At 45.2% G+C, this 23,282-nt stretch overlaps 1 protein-coding gene across 4 annotated transcripts in view; it reads left to right on the forward strand.

The window, feature by feature from the left end:
• The window catches only part of SPG11 (SPG11 vesicle trafficking associated, spatacsin), a 579,875-nt gene that overhangs the window by 27,446 nt on the left and 529,147 nt on the right, over positions 1-23,282 (forward strand). For 3 of the 4 annotated variants that reach the window (XM_069222954.1, XM_069222953.1, XM_069222955.1), the window contains exons 5-6: positions 5,711-5,900; positions 6,188-6,325. In XM_069222954.1, the coding sequence (XP_069079055.1) occupies positions 5,711-5,900; positions 6,188-6,325 (328 nt within the window). The remainder of the gene's footprint in view (positions 1-5,710; positions 5,901-6,187; positions 6,326-23,282) is intronic. The other variant, XM_069222956.1, reaches the window with a different exon arrangement.

Genomic DNA, 23,282 nt, shown 5'->3' on the forward strand with positions numbered 1-23,282 from the left:
ACGTTGGCGGTTGGATCAGTGGGAGCCGGACATGAGCTCTGTTTTTGGGTTGTTATTGACAAATAAACTACATTTTTAGGATTACTCGAAATCGTATCTTCAGTTATAACATTATGGTTTATGACCTGCTTGTCAGTGTGTTTTACTGTTTTCTAAATTGTCACTGGAGTCCTGCTAATCAGAACTGCAGTGCTCATGTTCTCTCTTTTTGTGAACTTGTCTCTACAGTCTAGTGACTCAGTATTTCACTCCAAATTGGCATACTGAACCCCCCTTATAAGTCCCTAGTATATGGTACATAGGTACCCAGGGCATTGGGGCTCCAGGGAATCCTTATGGGCTGCAGCATTTCTTTTGCCACCCATAAGGAGACCATTCAAAGGCTTCTTCGGGAATGCCATCACAGCCTGTGTGAAATAGTGCATGCACTATTTCACAGCCATTTTCAATGCACCAGGTCCCTTATAAGTCACCTATATGTCAGTTCTTCCAACCTTGAAGGCTGGGTGCAAGTTACCTGTGTGTGAGGGCACCCCTGCACTAGCAGAGCTGCCCCCACATCGTCCAGGCAAATTTTCCTGAACTTCGTGAGTGCGGGGACGTCATTTTACGTGCGCACTGTAAATAGATCAATACCGATGCACAGTTTCACAATGGTAACTCCGAATATGGCCAAGTAAGGTGTAAAACAACTGGGAATTGTACCCCAATACTGATTCCAGAATTCGTTTCACAATCCCATGTACTCTGGGGCCACTATAGAGTTTCCCCCAATACTGCCAAACCATCCTTCTGAGATTTCCACTGCAGCCTCAGCTGCTGCCACTACACAGACAGCTTGAGCATCTCAATCCCAGGAAGGCAGAACAATGCATTTCCTTTAGGAGAGGGGTGTTACACCCTCTCCCCCTTTGGAAATAGGTATACAGGCATCGGAGGGGTATCCTCCCAGAGCCTCTGGAAATGCTTTGAAGGTCACAGATGGTGCCCTCCTTGCATAATCCAGTCTACACCGGTTCAGGAGCCCCAGTCCCTACTCTGGTGCGAAACTGGACAAAGGATAGAAGCGTGACCCCTCCCCTGTCCATCACCACCCCAGGGGTGGAGCCCAGTGCTCCTCCAGAGTGTCCCTGGGTTTTGCCATCTTGGATTCCAAGTTGGTGGGGCACTCTGGGAGTATCTGAGTGTCCAGTGCCAGCAGGTGACGTCAGAGACCCCTCCTGATAGGTGCTTACCTGATTAGGTGACTAATCCCCGCTCTCAAGGCAATTTAGGGTCTCTCCTCTGGGTGTTTCTTCAGATTCGGATTGCAAGACTCCAGCAGGAATCCTCTGCATCCTTTACTTCATCTTCTACCAACGGATTAACCGCTGAGTGCTCCAGGAACTCTACAAAACTGCAACAAAGAAGCTAAGAATACTTCTGCAACATTGTCTCTTCAGCTCCTGCCAGCACCTGCAACAGTTTCCAGGTTGTGCGCCCTCTGAGGACTGCCTGTCTTCATCCTGCACCAGAAGAACCGAAGGAATCTCCCGTGGAGTGACGGAGTCAGTTCCCTGCTTCAGCAGGCACCTCTCTCCAACGACAACCGGTGGCTTGGATCCCCTCTCCAGATGACAGGTATGGATCCAGCAACATGGGTGGTGGACTAATGTGACTCAGGTAGTCCCACTGTCCAGCTTTGGTGGGGGTAAGGGCTTGCCTCCTCACGCAAAACAATACTCCCGTGCACTGCGTGAGTTGCAGTTGCCAAGGCTTGTGTGCGACCTTCCAAGAAGTTCTTCGTGCGCAGCACAGCTTAGGCCCCCAGCACTCCATCCTGCTACGCACAGCTTCCTGAGTGGTTGTCCAGCGGCACGGAAATCCTTTGTGTCATGTTCCATGGGCCTCAATTTGCACCTCCTTTGTCCCCTTGCTGCGGGACTCCTGTGCACGCTGCCTGGACGTCTGAGGGCTCTCTGAGTTGCTGAGAGCCCCTTCTGTCTCCCCCTGCTGGGTAGAGGCCTCCATGTCCCTCCTGGTCACAGGCTGCGCCATTTTCCACTAACTGTGAGCTTTGTGTGTGACAAGGCTTGTTGGCGGAATCCAGCGACGCAAACCAGACTACATTCATCCAACTGGCGTGGGACATCTTCTGCACCAACCAGGAACTCGCATCTGTCTTCTTTGGTGCAATACTGACTTTGTCTTCTTACTGGTGTTTTTTTTGCACCTTCATCCGGTTTAGCAGGGGTTCCTGTTCTCCCTGGACTCTTCAGTGCTTCTTGGACTTGGTCCCCTTCTACCACAGGTGTTCAGGTCCAGGAATCCATTGTTGGTGTCTTGCAGTCTCTTATGGTTCTTGCATTATCTTCTGTCACAACTTCTAGTGTATTTTAGGAAACTTGCTGTGTTTTACTCCTGCTTTCCTGGGATCTGGGGTGGGGTACATTACTTACCTTTTGGTGTTTTTTTTTACACTCCCAGCACCCCTCTACACACTTCACTTGCCTAGCTGGGAAACCGACTTTCGCATTCCACTATTTTAGTATATGGTTTGTGTCCCCCCTAGGCCCATTGCAACCTATTGTGTTTTTCATTGTTTGTACTGTTTTCCTACTGTGTACTTACCTGTTTCTGGTTACTACTGTATATATTGTGTAAGTTACTTATCTCCTAAGGGAGTATAGTCTCCAAAGTATTTTTGGCATTGTGTGACTAAAATAAAGTACCTTTATTTTTGTAACACTGAGTATTGTCTTTCATGTGTGTAAGTACTGTGTGACTGCAATGGCATTGCGAGAGCTTTGCATGTCTCCTAGTTCAGCCTTGGCTGCTCTGCCTACAGCTACCTCTAGACAGCCTGGCTTCTAGACACTTGCTACATTTCACTAATTAGGGATAACTGGACCTGGTATAAGTTGTAAGTACCTTTGGTTCCCACTACAAACCAGGCTAGCCTCCTACACTTATGCATGGCAAGTGCTGCCTTCTATGTTGCTCTCAGCAGACTGTGGTACAGGGTTAGGGAGGTCTTGAAAACAGCCCTCTTGGAGGTGTCTTTGCTGGTCCACCACTTCCTCTCCAGATGTATGCTGTCTCATTTAACTGTAATTGGTACAGTGGCGTATCAGCTGGCCTTTTTGGAGGGTTTTCTTTGGATGCTGCTTTTGGCGGGAACAATGATGTCAGCACAGTTGGCCATCCAGGTGTTGAAGTTCTTTGCTCCTTGTTCGATGTCATTGGTGGTAGCGGAGGCTGGAGGTGTTAAGGGTTTCAATCCAGTGTGTATCCTGCAGTGTGCATAGGGTTGTGGACGATCTGCATTTTTCTGAGGCAGTTCATACTCTTGAGGTGTGCGGTGTTGTTGTCGTTGGGATTGTCAATGTTGAAGTAAATGTCACAGAGGAAAATGTAGTTCTTGGGTTCTAAGGCTAGGGGTACGATGAAGTCAGCAATGGAGTTGCAGAAACCGCCACGCATCCTGGGGGTCGGCATGCTAGGGTATCTCTGATGTTATTCTTGTCCATGTGGAGCTTGAAGTTGAGGTGCTCCATGGGGTCGATAGTGTTGTTGGTGGAGATGGTGCCCTGTATAGTTTCTTAGTGGACTATGACTGTTCCTCCTCCTGGCTTGCTGGTGCGGTCTTTGTAAGTGATTTTATATCCGTTGGATATTGATGTGGCAATGTCTGGGGCACATGTGGGTTTGAGTCAGGTTTTTGTGAGCAAGAGGATGTTGGATGTGAGAGTAATTACAAGGGCCCATAGTTCGGTGGAGTGCTTGCACATCAAGGGCGTGTTGAGGAACAGGCAGTGGAGTTGGTGTGTTGCTTCTGGCGTGTTGTGCTGAGAGTTCGACGTGGTGCTGTGCAGCGTGTTGGTAGTCGTGCAGGAGAAGGTGCATCTGGTGCAGGAGAATGGTCTTACTGTTGCGTGTGGTGAGGCAGCAGTGTTTGGTGGGTCATCTGGTATTTAGGGTGTAGAGGATGGGGATGTTATGACTGTGGATGGGCTGGCGACCTGCGGTCCTGATGTTGGGTGCAGTTCAGGCGTGGACATGCCCAGACGGACTTGCCTTTAGCGTGCCTGTGGCACGTCCTCTATGTGCTTCCACTGTGACATCCATTAAGGGGGTGGCAGGCGGGAGCGGCAGTGAGCTGAAAAGCAAGGAGAAAGCAGTGAAAATGAGGGAAAAGCAAGGAGAAGATATACAAAAAATGGGAGAAAAGGGGAGAAAAGTAAGGAGAAAGCAGTGAAAACAAGGGAAAAGCAAGGAGAAAGCACACAAAAACAAGTGGAAAGCAAGAAGAAAGCAGTGAAAACAAGGTTAAAGCAAGGAGAAGGCACACACAAAACAGAGGAAAAAGCAGGGAGAAAGCAGTGAAAACGAGGGAAAAGCAAGGAAAAAGCAGTGAAAAAGAGGGAAAAGCAAGGAGAATGCACACTAAAAACAGGGGGGAAAAGTAAGGAGAAAGCAGGGAAAAGCAGGGAGAAAGCACACAAAAAACAGGATGAAGACAGGAGCAAGAACTATGCAGCAGTACCAGGAAAGCTGAGCCTGGTATATATCCAGCCTATCAGTTTAAAGCACATTCAGTCACTGATCAGCAGCAATTGGAGAGAACTTCAGGCCGGCAACATATGCTTTCTCATACGTAGACCAGTAATGAGCCAAACTACCACAGTCAGTCTGTGCTCTCTGCAAACGATTAAAGGTGTGATTCATAAAGGTATATTCAGCTGTAAAAGTGTTTACAACTGAAGACGCCTTCATTTACTGCTGTAAGGAATATACATGAAGAATTATAGGTGGGGAGTGGGTGGTACAAGGAAGGTTAGCCTTATAAGTTGTCATCGTCCAAATCTTGTACTGTTGTGGACATTCACAAACTTCGATCTGATCTTTTCCCACTCTGGTCATGGTCGGAAGTTTACTCCATCAAAAGGCAGGAGTAACCCCTCTTCCATGTTGGAAAAGAGGACAGATCATTGTCAAACTTGGAAGAGATTGTAGCAGAAAGGTTTCTCGGGGGTTTCCCCTTGCAGAAAAAAAAGGAAAGAAAAACTGTGCATTAGTACCCAATGCTCTTTTCCCCCCACTGCATTAGGGAAATGGAAGCCCGGGATATAATTCCATGACTTTTCCAGTAGAACACCTTTAAAGTTGCATCTGGCACAGCTTTCCAAGTGTACTACTGGAAATTTTGTGAAATGCATCTGGCACAGCTTTCCAGGTGTACTACTAGAAATTTTGTGAATTGCAAAAAAGGTATATAAGTACATTCAAGTGGGGTGTAACCCTCCACACATACCTTTACACTTTGATTTTTGTTCTAATTTGGATGGCTTGTAAGCCAGCGCAGAGGCAGTTCACAGGATCCTGCTCTTGAGTTAACAACTACATAGATAACTAAGGACCTGTGAGAAGTAGATAAAAATGAAAGGCTGGATGGGCAACTTAAGGAAAACAACTACCCACCACAAATCCCACCTGACTTCTCAGTGTGGTATCAGTATCTAAGCTTTGTGAACATTTCTTTAGAGTTGCTGGGCTTGAAGTAGTTGTTCACAAGTCTGTTTTTCTTCTTCCACCATCTTTAATCACTGTAACTTGTGTCTGCTTGTCTTGCACACAAGACAAGCAGTCAGAAATCACACCAGTTTGGCAGCTGTATACCCTCTTGTCAAAATAAATGTCTAGTACTCTTTCCTTAACTTGTGTTGCAAAGATGTCTTTGATCCTGTAGATGGAATGCTTCTGGCACAGGTTGATCTGGCCCTTTGCCAAGGACTCAAACCTGAGGAGAAGAATTCGGGGCCACCTCTTGCTGCATTAAAGGTGTCTCGCGACCTTAGCATGGCAGTGATAACTGATTGCTCAGATAATGTCCTTGCTCTAAATTTGAATGTCTACTTCAGGTGGGTCAGAAGTTTACTTTCTTCCTAGGTCCTAAATATGCTGCATCTAGGGGCATTGTTTCCTGTGGTGTGTGGGCAGTATGGCAGTTGTTCAGAGTATGTGACCTAACCACATGGTTAGTGCAGTCTGTGAATGTCAGCCTGTGAGTGAGGATATTGCGACCTATTAATTGGAATCTATACATGGTTGTGTATTAATATCATTAGTATTATTTGACCTGCATTTAGAAGCTTCAATGAAACTATCAGAAGAGCATGACAAGTGCCATTTTCTCTTGTGTGTACAGACAGTATCCAGATCAGCTGCTGGTCCAGAGATCTTCAGGTACTAGCTCTATGACCCGGCTGGAGGGGATGGATGAAGAAGATCTGACCTGTTCCTATCATAATATGAACTTTATGAAGTTCCCATTTCAGCCTGACAGGTAATGGGTTTAGAGATGCACCAAGGGGAACAAAGCCCAAATTCTTAGAAATGTCTCTTCTTCTACTCGAAATGACAACTACAATTTATTGAGATTGAATGGTTTGATCATTTTATTTGCGCTAAGCAGCTAGTAAATAATTTTGACAATTATAGTATTCCTTTGAACTTCAAGAAATTCTGCTGACTTGGAACATTTGAGTGCAAGTTCCCTGCCCTCTTACGTATGTGTTGGTTGTTTGCCTCAGTTGTCATTTGTAGATACTTGCAGTAGCTTTGTGCTTACATTAACCATACTTGGTTGACTTGTCTTATACCATGATTTGGATTACATCCCTAACCTGCCTCTAAAACGTTGATAGGCATAGGGAGCTGTCAATCACATATCTGCTTAGTTTAGTGCAATACAGCAGACCATTATGGCTTACTAGCATAGAGTACATCACATATTGACACTTTGGAGCCCTCACATATAAATGAAAAATCAAAATTACAGATGGCAGAAAACAAATTTCTGCTGCCTAAAAAGCTGAACTTGTTAAAGGTATTTCTCATAGTATGGCACAGCCTACTTACACTTCACTCAACTATCAGAATAATTTCTGAAAGACACGCGGAGCTAGAGCAGAGCTTATCATTTCTTCACCTTAACAGTGGCAGGCTAACAGGACTGAGGAATAATCAGTCACATACCAGGATCACCTCTCATATTTGCGTCTAAAGGGCTGGTAGGGCTGGTTCAAACTGAAAGATTAATAGTGCTGGACACAGTCATGTTATGCTCACCTCTGAAAACCCAAATGTGCTGCTTCTCAAACAGCGATAGAGATGGTCCAAAGTCACTCACACGAGAAGCACCTTATCTGATTTATGTCCTGTTGCATCATTGAAGTACATTTAAAAACATATAACAGGCATATTTTTAGAGTTAATGTCCACCTGTGGGATCGCTTGGTACTGTTGACATATAACAGATATTTGTAACGCAACTCCATGATACTTCTTTTGTCAAGGCTGAGTGCATTTGCTGGGATTCAACCTGTATTCTTGGGGGTCATTCTCGGATCATGGAAGTGGAATCATTAGTGTACTGATCCCCCTCACCCTGGCTAACTGCAGAAATGTTGACATTTAAAATAAATAGCATAATTACAATCTATATTTTATTCATACCTTAAGAAAGCTAGGTCGGGTGGAGGCATGGTTGGTCTAGTAACTTTATTGAATTATCTAGTGGCAATTTGATGACTTTTCTAGTCCTCTGGGTGACCTGGCATTCCTGGAAACTATAAACCTAGAATGATAAGGACTGTGTACAGAGCAGAATTGCACCAGAGAGAAACATTTGTAGACTGTCGGGCGCTGGATTTCACAATGCACCAGAGAGAGATGTCTATTCATTAGCAGTCATCGGATACAAACACACACCAGGAAGAGCTTGGTATGGGCTGGCAGGTACTGGCAATAAGATACCCAGGGGGGAACCAACCTCAGAAAGCCACTTGATAGCTATATAGATGTGCCAGAAATAGCTGTGCCTAGACGGTATTTAGGAAGCAGACAGAACAAAGTCTGTACAGACATGTACTTAGTATGAAACACACAAGTGGAGCTGAACAGGGTCACCATGTAGATGTGAACCTATGCTTGGCTAGACCAGAACACCAGAAAGATGCAACAGAGTGAATTGAACTATGTCTGTCAGATATAGAGATGTGCCAGGGAGAGCTGAGCCTAGACTGGTAGAGCCTAGACTAGCTGAGCTGAGACCAGTGGGACTCGGTGAATTCCTTCCAGACTGGGAGGAACTGAACTGGGAATAGAAACATACCAGTAAGAGCTAAGCATAAACCTGATAGTACTTGGCAGTGAGAGCCGAATAAAGACTGGCACTCACTAGGCACTAGGCACTGAGGAAGACCAGCCGATAATGAATGGTTAGATGCACCAGGTAGAGCTGAGCTTAGACTAGCATGAACTGAGTACAGAGACCAATAGGCAGAACTGAGTCAAGACTTTAGGTGCTTGCCACACATCAAAAAGTCGAACCTAAACTAACAAAAACAGGACACCAATGATCAACAAATGTTTCATCTTCTAGAATGGTAGATACTAACACACACAGGCCCCAGGTTAATCGGACCTTTGCTCCATAGGTAATTTTGTTGAGAGTAACAGTAATATCTTGAACTCACCTAGTTCCTTGTGAAATATTATGGTAAGAAAACCTACATAGGGTAATTACACTACCTGCCCAACACTTGCAGCTTTTTTGACTATAAAGTCAGGAATTCTAAATCAAGCACTGCATGTTTAATGGATAAGCACTCCGAAAATGATCATCCTAATTTTCACCAACATTCACAATATCTAAATTCTTACATGACTATGCACTTAAATGTAGTGTAAGTACAGCATTCAATCTCGTTTTTATTAATAATGATACCATTTTAGAATAATAGCGCTTCCCTCAAAAGTGTTTTTCATTTACTTGTTTGCTATCATTATGATATACATTTATAGAGCGCGGTTGCCTGCTGCCAAGTGAAAGTGATACTCGATAGGAGCTATAGAATTAGAGAGTAGATGAGAACATGAAGGTATAATTGCTAAGTATAGGCAGGGGAGATGAAGTTATAGACCAAGCCTGACAAAAGCATCTGTTGATGTTATGTTACTGGGTGTTTAGAGACCCCAGCTCTCCCCAATTACTTGACCTCTTGGCACTGGAGCAGACTGTGGCTAGGAGATGTGATTCCTTTAGTAGAGGAATCCTAGTGACGGGGAAATTATTTGAGAGTCACATTTGGTATAGAGTTTTGTTTGGAGGGTGAATGGAGATTACGCTAATGGCAATGTTAAATAAGAAGGAATGGGTCTTGGCGACCTTTTAATAATCACCCGTGTGGGTTGTCTTTCTGCCCGGAGGTTGGGTTTTTTGTCCATGTAGATGCCGTGTGCTAGCTAATGCTCGCCTGTCACATGTATTGTTTCTGATAGATCACTTGTGGCTCGTGTATGTTGCATTCTTCCAATGCTTGTTTGTAGCGGAAGTGTCGTAACTGTACTGTGGTATGACTACTGCCTGATCAAATCCAGGAAGGAAGTATCCTGGTGAGGGTTCAAAATATATTTTTAGGTTATCCTTTTGTGTCCTGAGTGTCAGGTTGCATTTGTGTGTGTTTAATGCTTGCAAATAAATTATTAGTTAGCCTAATTGAGGTATCAATTCATACTGGTAAACACAGTATCCCCAACCTGAAAAAGGTCCAAGGAAAACGTTGATACAGTTCCAGGACCCACGTCTAATCCACTTGAACTCTACCACACATGACCAATGCCCCACTGCTCCCTTCTTCCACTACTAAATCTACATTGTCAGAGAACAACAGCGGCGTAGGCCCCTTTGACCCAAACCCAACAGCAACAACCTCCATGCACCACCAAATGCCATTAAGGCAACTATGTTCAACTAGGCAAAGAATCCTAAGATCCTTAACCACATCTCTATGCCCTACTCAAGCACTCTTCAAAATGGAAGATGGACAGCACTTAAAATATGGTCTTTCACTATGCCCTGAAATACATTATGAATACTCTTAACTTTCTTTATAAAATAAATTGTTTATTGGTGAGCCTAACGTCTGTTTGATGACCATTTCATAACCTTCTTTCACAATGACACAAAATGATCTACAAATGCTAAGCAAAGTGGCAGGGTAGCTCTATTTTATGCTGCCAAGTTGACTCACACTGAACTGCCCAACATTAGACATAATTAAAGCACATAGCAAGCATCCTACTACAAAATCAACCCTAATAACTAATTTACGTGAACAGGATCTCAAGGCTATAACCCGCCATTCATTCTTAGTGGGACCTAAGATTAAGAACATATACCAGGTTCACAGGTCACCAACCTCTGAAATTCATTACCTAACACTTTCTGTTAGATGACTAAGTGCATGACTTTTAGAAAAACTTAAAAAATATGACTCCTTCAGCTATAGTCTTGCCAACTAGCATGGGGCACTGTAGCTTCTTCAGGTTTCTAGTGCCAGGGCATCTCGGGAATATTTACAAATATTGAAAATAAATAAACTCCTGGATGAACAAATGACTCGCCTACCATTTGCATACCAAGAAAATGCTGATCATGAGAACATCAGACTGTGGGATCACATTGTAAATCACTAAGGTTCTGGCCTTCAACCAGAGGGTGAACAGTTTAACACATATTGGGACACAGGCTTCACTTAAACTTTGCACACATCTTGAAAAAAGGACTCCAACAGATCTGTGATGCTACAGATATTTTTCTTAACCTCTGCATGTCACACCAGATATACTGCTTCATTCCTTCAGGAGCAACAAACTGCCCACCTCCATCATGCTCAGAGGAGTTGAGGCAACTTATTCTATTGTATTACCTTGCATTGCAACATTAGTATAGCACTTTATAGCATTGATGAGGTCATGATGTGATATGATTTTCATCAGGTTCCTGGGTACCCTTTTATAGGGCATGGTTGAAAAGGATGTTGGTCATAAGCCTGTTTGCCTGTATAGGAGGTGTGCTGTCAATGCTAACCCCATGAAGCCTAAAGACCCTGAATCCTTCCTGCAAACCTTTTACCACAATCTAACAACTGCTCAACAAAGAATGCTAAGAACAATTCGACCATAGCTGAGCATCAAACTTACTGACAAGTGGTACAGATTGGAGATAGATGAACTTACATTTGCCAGTCTGTAAGGAAATGCCTCATTGGCATGGTTACCTCCTAGCATTTTGCCTTTGCTGATGCTAAGTTATGATTTGAAAGTGTGCTGGGACCCTGCTAACCAGGCCCCAGCACCAGTGTTCTTTCCCTAAACTGTACCTTTGTCTCCACAATTGGCACAACCCTGGCACTCAGGTAAGTCCCTTGTAACTGGTACCAAGGGCTCTGATGCCAGAGAAGGTCTCAAAGGGGTGCAGCATGTCTTATGCCACCCTGGGGACCCCTCACTCAGCACATGCACACTGCCTCTCAGCTTGTGTGTGCTGGTGCAGAGAAAATGACTAAGTCGACATGGCACTCCCATCAGAGTGCCATGCCAACCTCACACTGCCTGTGGCATAGGTAAGTCACCCCTCTGGCAGGCCTTACAACCCTAAGACAGGGTGCACTATACCACAGGTGAGGGCATAAGTGCATGAGCACTATGCCCCTACAGTGTCTAAGCAAAACCTTAGACATTGTAAGTACAGGGTAGCCATAAGAGTATATGGTCTGGGAGTTTGTCAAACATGAACTCCACAGTTCCATATTGGCTACACTGAAAACTGGGAAGTGTGCAATTTATTGTAACACACACCCAGAGGGCATCTTAGAGATGCCCCCTGAATACCTACCCGACTTCTTGTGTAGGCTGACCCAGTTTCTGCCAGCCTGCCACACACCAGACATGTTGCTGGCCACATGGGGAGAGTGCCTTTGTCACTCTGTGGCCAGGAACAAAGCATGTACTGGGTGGAGGTGCTTCTCACCTCCCCCTGCAGAAACTGTAACACCTGGCGGTGAGCCTCAAAGGCTCATCCCTTTTGTTACAGTGCCCCAGGGCATCCCAGCTAGTGGAGATTCCCACCCCTCCGGCCACTGCCCCCACTTTTGGCGGCAAGTCTGGAGGAGATAGTGAGAAAAACAAGGAGGAGTTGTAGTGTGGTTAGTTTTACGTATTCATTGCGCTTTAGCTTCAGGCTTTAGGCCTTTGTGCACTTTGCCCTGAATATATTTTATTCATTTGCTGACAGCTTAGAGCCTCTGTGCACTTTGCTCTACATGCTTTTTATTAGGCTTCGTACTGTTATTTTTCAAATAGCCAGTTCTACGGTGTTGTTTTTTTATTCATATCACACTGTTTTGCCTACTTCAGCACTGGAGTTCTCCATAACATATTTACTCTGTGCTTCAGTCAAGGATACAGTCTGGTACATTGCCGATAGACGTGGTAAGAGTTTAGACTTGGCATTCCTGCGTAGGGACATTTTGTGATCACGATGACATGTTAGTTATAAAATCACTTCCTTGTCCCAATAAAAGCAGAGGGAGATTCCGACCCGGGAACCACAACTAGACGCTGACTGCCTCGTTGCAGATGCTGAACCAAGGTCACAGGTCTTTGCTCAGGTATGAGGGCTGATGTCTCCACAGTGATTCTAATAGGCAAGCTAGAAGCTTAACATGCTGTGCTCTAAATAGAACAAGCAGAGGGAGAGTAGAAACTGTTAGACAATATGATAGCTTTGTTCTTATGTTTTACTCTCCTGGTAACTATTTCAATCCTACTGTGTTGTATCGTTCTGGTTATTGCGGCTCACGCCTTAATATCTAAAATACAGTCGTTTTATTAAAACATAATATAAAACTTATACTGTCTTTGTCATTTGTATATGAGATCATATTGGAAATAAGAGAGTTGGTTTGGATCTGAGTAACCACGACTTCCCTGAGAAGTTCCAAAGATGTCATGCGCTCGGCTGCCAAATCATTCCTTCCACATGGGAGAAATGAGGCACTGCTAGTTAGCCGGAGCAAAAACCGGATTTAGGGTGACAGAGTTCTTTACACGTGGGTCAGACTCAGTCCCCCACACCGTTATAGATCCTGCTACCCAGAAATCCAGTAGTCTCATTTAGAATAATGAGAGCCCACGCGACATGGCGCCGCCAACGTTTGGTCTGGCTCTAATGATTAGGTACGACTGACTCTCTTGGTCTCATATATATTTTGACTCCTCGGTTCCGTATATGGAGACGTCCGTGGGGCTGAGGGTTTCCGCCGCCACGGCATAGGTGCTTCCTGTTGCTTAGTGGTTGGTTGTTCAAGCTTGAACTTTGAAAAGGAAAACCCCGATATTGGTGTGCCTTCTCTGACCTGAAGCTATTTTTGATAAAAAATGGCGAATCCTAATGTAGTGAATATAGCAATTAATATGCGTCACCCGCTCACTGGACATCTGTTGACACATGGACTGACAGTCCAGGGGGGTCCAGTCACTTTTGTGGTGGACGCCCATGCAGCCTATAGAACGGAACTTTTTTATTCTTGGGTCGGATTTCCAGCAGTGGATGGGGGAACAAATACTTTTCACGAATACACAGTTGCGAATGTCCCTGGACAATACAGGGCTTACGCTTATTTAGAAATACCTCTATCTTATCAAGAACACCATAATTGGCTTGATGGCGCCCTCCCACACCCAGTAGCACAAGTTAGGTTAGGTCCACTGAGTAATGATGGTCCTACCTGGCCTTTATTGGCTACATATACACCACGTCCTGCGGTTGCTCAATTGGCAGTGGTTGAAGTTCGTCGTTTATATACAGAATTAACGGCTACATATAGACGATTAGTTCAGTTTGTCATGCAGACACTAAATACGAATGCAGCGCGTGCTGCTCCAGCGCACCCACAGGCTGTGGTTCCGGGTATTAATCCGGCCACTGTGCACTCGGTAATGGGTAAAGTGCCGGCTAAACGAGAGGAGACTCCATTTTGGCTGGCGCAAAAAATTAATACGCTGGAAGCAGTATTTCCCCATACGGGACCTCAGGATAAACATAGAATTTTGACGATGTGTTTGCCGTACGGGATGGTTCCTCCGTACCTTTGTAATACCTGGGGCACGGTATTTGCCGCGCTCTACACTACGGCACACGGTACACCGACATTAGCTAATTTACCGGACGTACTTAAATAGATTCAGGATGAATATGGGGCTGCCCCTGCCTTGGATTTGGGCATGCAGTTGCTGGGCAATTTTGCCACAGTTTCTTCTATTATTTTGAGTAATCTCAAAGGAGAGGCAGTAGCACTAGCAGTGCAAATGCGTCTTCGGGATGTTCCGCTGCTTAATCAGGAGCGGGAGCTTCCGAGAATAATAGCGGAAACATATTCTAGTATTGGTCGTGATAGCCTGGGGGCTAGACCACAAAAACCCCAGTTACAGGGTAAAAATAATAAAGACAATGCTAAACAGCAACAACCTGAGGGTTCGAAAAAGCGCTGGGAAAAGAAACAGCAAACACCTAAGAAAGATGGTGGGCAGTCTCCGCAACCGGAGACCCCACAGAATAAGTATAATCTCAGGAATAGGGATACTTTGAAGACGCCTGATAGATATCAATATACTGATACACGCCAATCTCGTTCCTTTCAGGACTCCTCGGAAAAGAGAAGTGAGAGAGGTGGGCGGTCAGAGCGGAGGACGGAGTACGTGAAACCGAGACAGGATTCACAACGCTCAGCGGAGGTTTCTATTAAACAAGAAGAGAAACCGCTGCAACAGAAACAGCAATTTAAAAAGAAGAAAGTGGCAGCTGTCTCAGTCAGACATGCCGCTCAAGAAGAGAGTTCTCTTGACGAACAAGACATGGGCGTTAGCACTGTTAGACAGCGCGGCAGAGGTCACAATAGTTCGCCGGAGTCTTCTAGAGCATCTGGAGGTGAAAGCAACTGATGACTTCATAGAAGTCGAGACAGCGGATATGCGAGTCTCTGATCCTGATAGAGTATATGAAGTGACTCTGCGATTGGAAGGGGACATTGACCGTATTATAAACGCAATTTTTTGGGACCATGTGGTAAAATCATATGATGTTCTGCTGGCCGAACAAGATTGGCCACCTGACTTTGTTCGCGACTGTCCGGTTGGGGAGGAGGTTATTACACCTTCCTTCTCACCACTTGTTCCGAGAGAACTCGCGGAGTCCTATAGTAAATCATGGGCTCTAGAACAAGCTCCCGCCTTGTATAGAAATAATGTGGGGTGGGACAGACAATCACCTTATCATGTAATTCCAATAAAGGGCGAACCTCAGCCACAACCGCAGTATCCTATCAAATTTGAAGCAAGGGCATCGGTTAGAAATATTCTTACACAATTGGAGTATCAGGGTGTAATTGAGCCCTGTGTCTCGCCGATGAATAATCCCTTGTTTCCAGTTGCTAAACCGGACCATTCATATAGGATAGTGGTGGATTATAGACATTTGAATAGTCATACACGCACATATGCAATACAAAATTCACACAGCGCAGCGCTTATGAATAATATAGTGCGTAAAAAATACAAGACAACATTGGATATCTCGAATGGATTTTTCTGCCAGAATATAGCGCCCGAGAGTCGGGACTATACCTGTTTCAGTGCGTTTGGCTCTCAGAATTTTTTTTGTCGTTTGCCTCAGGGGTATAAGAATAGCCCAGGACTGTTTTCGGCTCGTGTAACTGAAATGCTGCATGAGTTCGACCCTGAAGCATTATCATATGTTGATGACATGTATCTGACAGATGATGAGATTCTGCAACATCTAAGGCGTGTATCGCGCATTGTTGTGGGGTTTGCTGATATTGGCTATAAGTTTAATTTTAAGAAATCAAAGATTGCCTTCCTCAGCGTCATTTTCCTGGGATATGAGTTGTCGAGTGAGGGCAAGAGCCTAGCGCCACATTTTTTGGAGAAATGTGCTTTATTGTAGCCTCCTAATACGGTTCGGAAGCTCCAGTCATTGTTGGGGTTTCTGAATTTTGGCAGAACTTACATTCCTGAATATGCGACGCGTATAAAGCCCTTATATGAGTTGATTCGCCCGAATTTTTCGAGTAGATTTTGGACGATTGAACACACACACATACTGCGAGAGTTACAGAGTGATCTCTTAGCAGTTAAACACTTACACACACGGGACAATAAGACACATTTAGTCATCAGGGTGATACCTAGGGCTGTTGGGTTTACTTATGTCACCTTTAATGAAGGGGAGACAGTCCCGATTGCATACAAGTCTCACTTGTATTCTGCTGCAGAGCAACGTTTTGCACAAACTGAGAAAATTCTCACTGCAGTACAGATGGCTGTTATTAAAGAAAGACCGCTGGCCCAGGGTCAACGCATCGTTGTCGTTTCCCCGATTCCGGCCTTAGAGGCTGTTACAAAAGCGAGTGTTCCTAATTCGAAAGCTTTACACCCGCGATGGATACAATGGGCTACGTCTTTGACAGCCACTGATGTAGATTATGTATTTGACCCTAAACTGCAGACTCAAGAATTTCTTCAATATGAAATGGAATACCCTGTTCCTGCTGGTACGTTGCCTATTGACCAATATCAAGTGGTCATGTATACCGATGGCTCTGCGCAACCAGCGGTTGGAACTAAACAACAGTATTCTGCTGCATGTGCGGTGGTGAGCGGCACTATGGAGGGGGAAGTGTTCTGCCCTGACATACTTATACTAAAACCTTTGGAGATTGCACGGCACAGCTGGCTGAGCTCAAAGCTCTATTGTTAGCGTTGGAGCACGCGGATCCGGCGCTTTTAACCTTGCTGGTCTGTGACTCCTACTACTGTGTGCAGTCTTTCAACGAATATCTACACTATTGGAAGATGAATGGGTTCAGAGATTCTAAAGGCAACACCATTAAACATAAAATGTTGTGGGGTAAGGTTGCGAATCTGAAGGAAACGCTTCCTAAAGTCCATGTTGTGCTTACACTTGGACACCAGCGCGTTGGAATACATGTTGCTGGGAATACTTTGGCTGATGAAGCCGCGAAATCGGCAGTGGCTGTCGCCACTGTGGCCGCAGTGACTCGTTCGAGTTCCAAACCAGACACAGAAATTTCGGCTGCCATAAAGGCTACGGCTGCTGGCACGCCCTTTCCTAAAGGATTTCCTTCAAAATATAGTTACTGCTTGAATGGTGCGCTGAATGCTACTGTTACAATTCCAGGCATTGGTGTACGTGAAATTCCCAATAACATTGAGAGACCTCGATTAATTTCTGCAGCACATGAGGGGGTGGCTTCTGCACATGCTGGGGTGGCTGCCACGATTTCACTTTTGCAGGCTCGTTACTGGTGGCCTGGTCTCTATAAGGAGACGAAGCAATATGTTCTTTGTTGTGACGTTTGTCAACAAATTAAAGCATCGTCGGCTAGACGACCGCAGCAGACGCCCCTTCTGATTTCCAATAAACCATTACAGTGTGTGTACTTGGATCATTGTGGTCCGCTGACACCAGATAGTGCATACAAATATATATTGGTTGCTGTAGATTCGTGCTCCAGATTTGTATGGGTATGGCCACAACGCTCGGCTGACGCTCGAACTGTTATTAAAGATTTGCGCATCTTTGTCGATATATTTGCAGTTGCGGCTTTTCATTCGGACCAGGGCCCTGCTTTTGCCTCTAAGGCATTCAGGGACACCATGGCTTCGTTGGGGGTCCAACTCCAATTCTTGTCTCCATTTCATCCCGAGGGAAATTCTGTCGTGCAGCGTTTAAATCATGATTTAAAGCAGTCCTTAACGGCCAGAGTTATAGGTACGGGTCGTGGTTGGCTAGCCCACCTATATGGAGTACAGAGAGCACTTAATAACTTGCCTAGAAGGTCACTGGGGGGTCGTACTTCATATGAGTGCCTGTTTGGTACACAAATGTATGTTCCTGATCTAGATGGTCCTGGTGTGGAGGCGGCAGATACGCCCTTTGACATAAATGATCGTGTCACTGTTTTGCAGGATTTACAACAATTCCGTGAAGATAACTCTTCTGCCAGTGCTGCCTCCTCAGGAATTAAGGATGAGCCAGTAACACCTACTGGTTGGATACCCAGGATTGGGGATCTAGTGCGTGAAAAGGTCGCAGTTAAAAAAGAATTTGGTCCTTCTTATCGAGAACCTGTCTCTGTGTTGGGGGTGAGCGGCACGAGAACTGTGATTTTACCGCCGCTGCGAGGGGCCAAAGGAAATCGCTTTGTTTCCATTGATAATGTCAAGTTACAACATGTGGCCGATTCTGCACAGCAGACCAAGAGGGACACCCAGTAGTTCCGGAATCCCTCTCACTACTGGGGAGGAAGTCCCGCTGCAGGTGATTTTCACCGACACTGTTTCCTCTCCGAGCTTGGGGAGGGTGGATGATGATCTTGCGATTGTTCCACCGACGGCGATTAATATGGAATCTTGTGATCAAATTGCTGTACGTTCTACTGACGTTTCTGAACATGTGGTTTATAGCGTGCCACGGCGAGAGCCTCCATCTGCTTCTTTGTTCACAGTTGCACCTTTTGCTAGAACTGCTTCTGGCTGCTTCAACGACGCTGATAATGATGTGTCCGGCTCCTCGTCCTCGATGTCTTCTGTCCACGGTCCACGACGGCTGCTGGGTTGGCTTAAACGCACATATTTTGTTTTTCCTTGGAACTATTTTTGGCTGTTTTTGGCCGTGATGACTATTTTATTATGGTTGGGATTTGTGGTTACTTTTTTTCTGATCATACATGGTCATTTTCTTCCTGATCGATCTGACATTGAGCACGTGGAGACTGTGTTAAAACCGCATTTTTCGTCTCATATGGTTCGAAGAGACTTGTCCACAGTAAACATTTCTGCTATACCAGTTCCGGATGGAATTGTGTGGGATAAAGTAATGTTTGATATATATGGTCCCACTGAATTGATTCAAATACCGTATGTCCTCAAATTATCAATGAATGATATTGTTATACCTGGCATTGTTTCTGATGATTGGGATGTGAGGACAGTAGATTCTATGCTAACGGATTTGCAATATTATACTGTCTATGACGATCAGTTTAGAGATAATCATGGTGACATGTTTTGTTACAACTATTATGGACACCACTTTATTCATAAAGCTAGTAGCCCTAAGCCCATGTTTAATTATGTGCAATGGGAACATTGCTCGACTCCTCCACAAGGGAGTTCGAAAACGTATTATGATAAATTTGCATATTTTTCTGGGCATGATCAACGAAATGCTAAGTCCTACTATTTTAAAGTTGCACCGTATTCTAATAAGCAAATGTTATTGACCGATACTAAATTACTGTATTCCAATTTGTTTGTATCTAAACTTTCAGTCGAGGGATATGAATACTGGTTTAAAACTGTTGACTTGAAAAGTGTTTGGGGTTCGAAAAATTGGCACATGCAAGGCAGGGACACGCTATTTAGAGCATGCATTATCCCTGTGCAGATGATTTTCCTCAATGACACAGTACAACAGACTAGCTGTTTGGGCTTAGCGACAATTAGGGAGTTGACTTTGCCTAGTATACCTGTCCCTTCTAAATTAAAAAATTGGCAGCACTATGTGAATGCTACTTTTAGTGACTTTACACATTGGGTCCAGAATGGTACGCTTAACACTTCATCGTTACATCCAGGCGGGTGGTTATTATGGCCTGTGGACACTAATATGTGTCATCAACGTTTTGTCACCTCTTCAGGGGGGTTCAGGACTAGTAGGGCAGACCCTCGTTACATTTCACCAGAACATGCTGATATTATAACTACATACAGTGTGGGGAAGCTTTGTCAGCAATAGTTGAAGTCATCCACGCTGGATGCAGTTAAGTCACATCTCACGTTACTGTCTAATGATACTGATTTACAAGATTTTTTGTCAGGTCCCAAAGTACCATGAAAGAAAAGGTTCTTATACGAGGTTTATAATGAGATTTGGAAGCTTTCACAACAGGAGGCTGCAGCCCGGTTGAGGCAGATTGATCAAGAAAATCTGATGCAGACTTTGGCGGTCATTCTGACCTTGGCGGACGGCGGAGGCCGTCCGCCAAGGTACCGCCGTCGGAACACCTGCGGCGGTGATTCTGACATTTGCCCTGGGCTGGCGGGCGGCCGCCAAAAGGCCGCCCGCCAGCCCAGGGCAAATCAACCTTCCCACTAGGATGCCGGCTCAGAATTGAGCCGGCGGAGTGGGAAGGTGCGACGGGTGCAGTTGCACCCGTCGCGTATTTCAGTGTCTGCTGGGCAGACACTGAAATACTTTTTGGGGCCCTCTTACGGGGGCCCCTGCCGTGCCCATGCCATTGGCATGGGCACGGCAGGGGCCCCCAGGGGCCCCGCGGCACCCCCTACCGCCATCCTGTTCATGGCGGGAGAGCCGCCATGAACAGGATGGCGGTAGGGGGTGTCTGAATCCCCATGGCGGCGGAGCGCGCTCCGCCGCCATGGAGGATTCAGACGGGCAGCAGAAAGTCGGCGGTAGCCCGCCGGCTTTCCGCTTCTGGCCGCGGCTGTACCGCCGCGGTCAGAATGCCCGGCGGAGCACCGCCAGCCTGTTGGCGGTGCTACCGCCGACCTCCGCCCTGGCGGTAATTACCGCCAGGGTGAGAATGAGGCCCTTTGTCTGTTGTTGATAATGGCATGCATACCCTTTCTGACAGTGTTTACACGATTGACAGCATTGTTTCCTCTGCCATTGACATTATTAAATCGGACATGTCTTCTTTATATCATGGGCAGAGTCAGACGCGGTCCATCATGCAGCTAGGTTGGACTCTTCAGACCTTGAAGGCGGGTCGCGTTCCATGGCAGCACGTTCGTGCCAGAGAGATCTTTATCTCTTTTAATTTGACTCGTCAACAACAACTGATGGCTAAAAAGGAAGCGACATATGTTATGTTAAATACTGAGAAATTAGAGAAACTGCCTTTCACGGTAGCTGAGATTCCGTCAGCTGAATGGTTGATTCATGGGGTTATTAATTTGCCTATCTCTACTTTGCAATCTACTTCGTGTTTGAAGCACATTCCGGTGGGAAGATATGAACTATTGGGAGACAGTTACATACACGAGGTGTGGGACCTTCCCTTTCAGTACAGATGTGTTAATGGTTTGAAGGAGGTTTTTCTTAGCGGCAGCGAATGCGAAGCTTCTGTCAGCCATTCAATGGTTTGTAAACAGCTGTCCTTGCACGGGGCGTGTAACGCTTCGATTGCTAACTTACCTTGTTATCTGAAGGGAGTTCCAGTCCCGGTTATTAAAAACACTTTCCAGGTGCTTTCTAACGGCAGTTATATTGTTCTTAACAGCGAACGCTGCTGTGCCGGAATAGTTTACATCGTCGTTGTCAACAAGGCCGTTACGTGCTGCGCGAATGTGTTGTTTCCCCCCACTCAAATTAGGGAGGTAGCGGACATCTGGCCTCATATTGCTACTTCCAAGGTTGATTTTGACAAATTGAGTCGGCTAAAAGCTTTATTGTTTCAAAAGCATGTGGCCCTTACATCTGCTAGCGAGACCTACGCACTTCAGGTGGCAAGGTCATCGGCGGAGATACAGTCCCTTTTGAATACTAACTTTCCGAATCACTTCGGTGAACTTGTGGGACGTATATTTAATGCATCCAGCACTGCTGGTATTGCACATTTTTTCAAAGTCGTTGGTGTTGGTTTCGCTCACACCTTCTCTTCCATATTCGGTTTGATACCTTCAGCTATACATTCTATTTTCTGAAGCATTTTTGGGGGTTTCCCGATTACTTTGGCTTTATTGGCTGGAGTCTTGCTGTTGTTGCTATTTTTTCGCAATGGCTGTCCCGTCACAACGAGATCCTGTATTGCTGCTCCCGTCAGCGCAGCTGTGTCGTGAACGCATGATGCAGCATTTTGGAGCGACACTCCTGGGACATTTGGAGTGTGACTGGTCTCTGTCATTCAGACCGGTTTTGGATTGTGTGCAACCCGTGTTTCGGTGCTTTTGGTGCTCGTTTGAACATGCACTGGCTCTCTGTCTCTCATTGCAGCGCCCTCCAATGGTCGATACTGATCTGTTGATGTTCCCGATTAGGGCTCATTCCCAGACTTGTGCACTACGGATGCGCTTGCTTCGTGAGGCAGTTTATGAGATTCTTCCGATATTGACATATATCGAAGTGGAGGAACTCCTGCGTTCTATTGCTTCTATCTGACGATTGGATTTTTACGAAATTGACACTATATTGAATTTGGCTTTGTGGTCACATGTTACCTAAATTTATGACTTTGTTGTCTTCTCACTTTGTCGAAATAATTGTTTTAGGTATTGGTTATATTTGGGGCATACTTTTATATTATTGGAACCACTTGCTACCGACAAGGGGAGGGTGTATTGTGGTTAGTTTTATGTATTCATTGCGCTATAGCTTCAGGCTTTAGGCCTTTGTGCACTTTGCCCTGAATATATTTTATTCATTTGCTGACAGCTTAGAGCCTCTGTGCACTTTGCTCTACATGCTTTTTATTAGGCTTCGTACTGTTATTTTTCAAATAGCCAGTTCTACGATGTTGTTTTTTTATTCATATCACACTGTTTTGCCTACTTCAGCACTGGAGTTCTCCATAACATATTTACTCTGTGCTTCAGTCAAGGATACAGTCTGGTACATTGCCGATAGACGTGGTAAGAGTTTAGACTTGGCATTCCTGCGTAGGGACATTTTGTGATCACGATGACATGTTAGTTATAAAATCACTTCCTTGTCCCAATACAAGCAGATGGAGATTCCGACCAGGGAACCACAACTAGACGCTGACTGCCTCGTTGCAGATGCTGAACCAAGGTCACAGGTCTTTGCTCAGGTATGAGGGCTGATGTCTCCACAGTGATTCTAATAGGCAAGCTAGAAGCTTAACATGCTGTGCTCTAAATAGAACAAGCAGAGGGAGAGTAGAAACTGTTAGACAATATGATAGCTTTGTTCTTATGTTTTACTCTCCTGGTAACTATTTCAATCCTACTGTGTTGTATCGTTCTGGTTATTGCGGCTCACGCCTTAATATCTAAAATACAGTCGTTTTATTAAAACATAATATAAAACTTATACTGTCTTTGTCATTTGTATATGAGATCATATTGGAAATAAGAGAGTTGGTTTGGATCTGAGTAACCACGACTTCCCTGAGAAGTTCCAAAGATGTCATGCGCTCGGCTGCCAAATCATTCCTTCCACATGGGAGAAATGAGGCACTGCTAGTTAGCCGGAGCAAAAACCGGATTTAGGGTGACAGAGTTCTTTACACGTGGGTCAGACTCAGTCCCCCACACCGTTATAGATCCTGCTACCCAGAAATCCAGTAGTCTCATTTAGAATAATGAGAGCC

This window comes from Pleurodeles waltl, chromosome 3_1, assembly GCF_031143425.1.
Source record: "Pleurodeles waltl isolate 20211129_DDA chromosome 3_1, aPleWal1.hap1.20221129, whole genome shotgun sequence".
In the NCBI taxonomy this organism is placed as follows: domain Eukaryota; kingdom Metazoa; phylum Chordata; class Amphibia; order Caudata; family Salamandridae; genus Pleurodeles; species Pleurodeles waltl.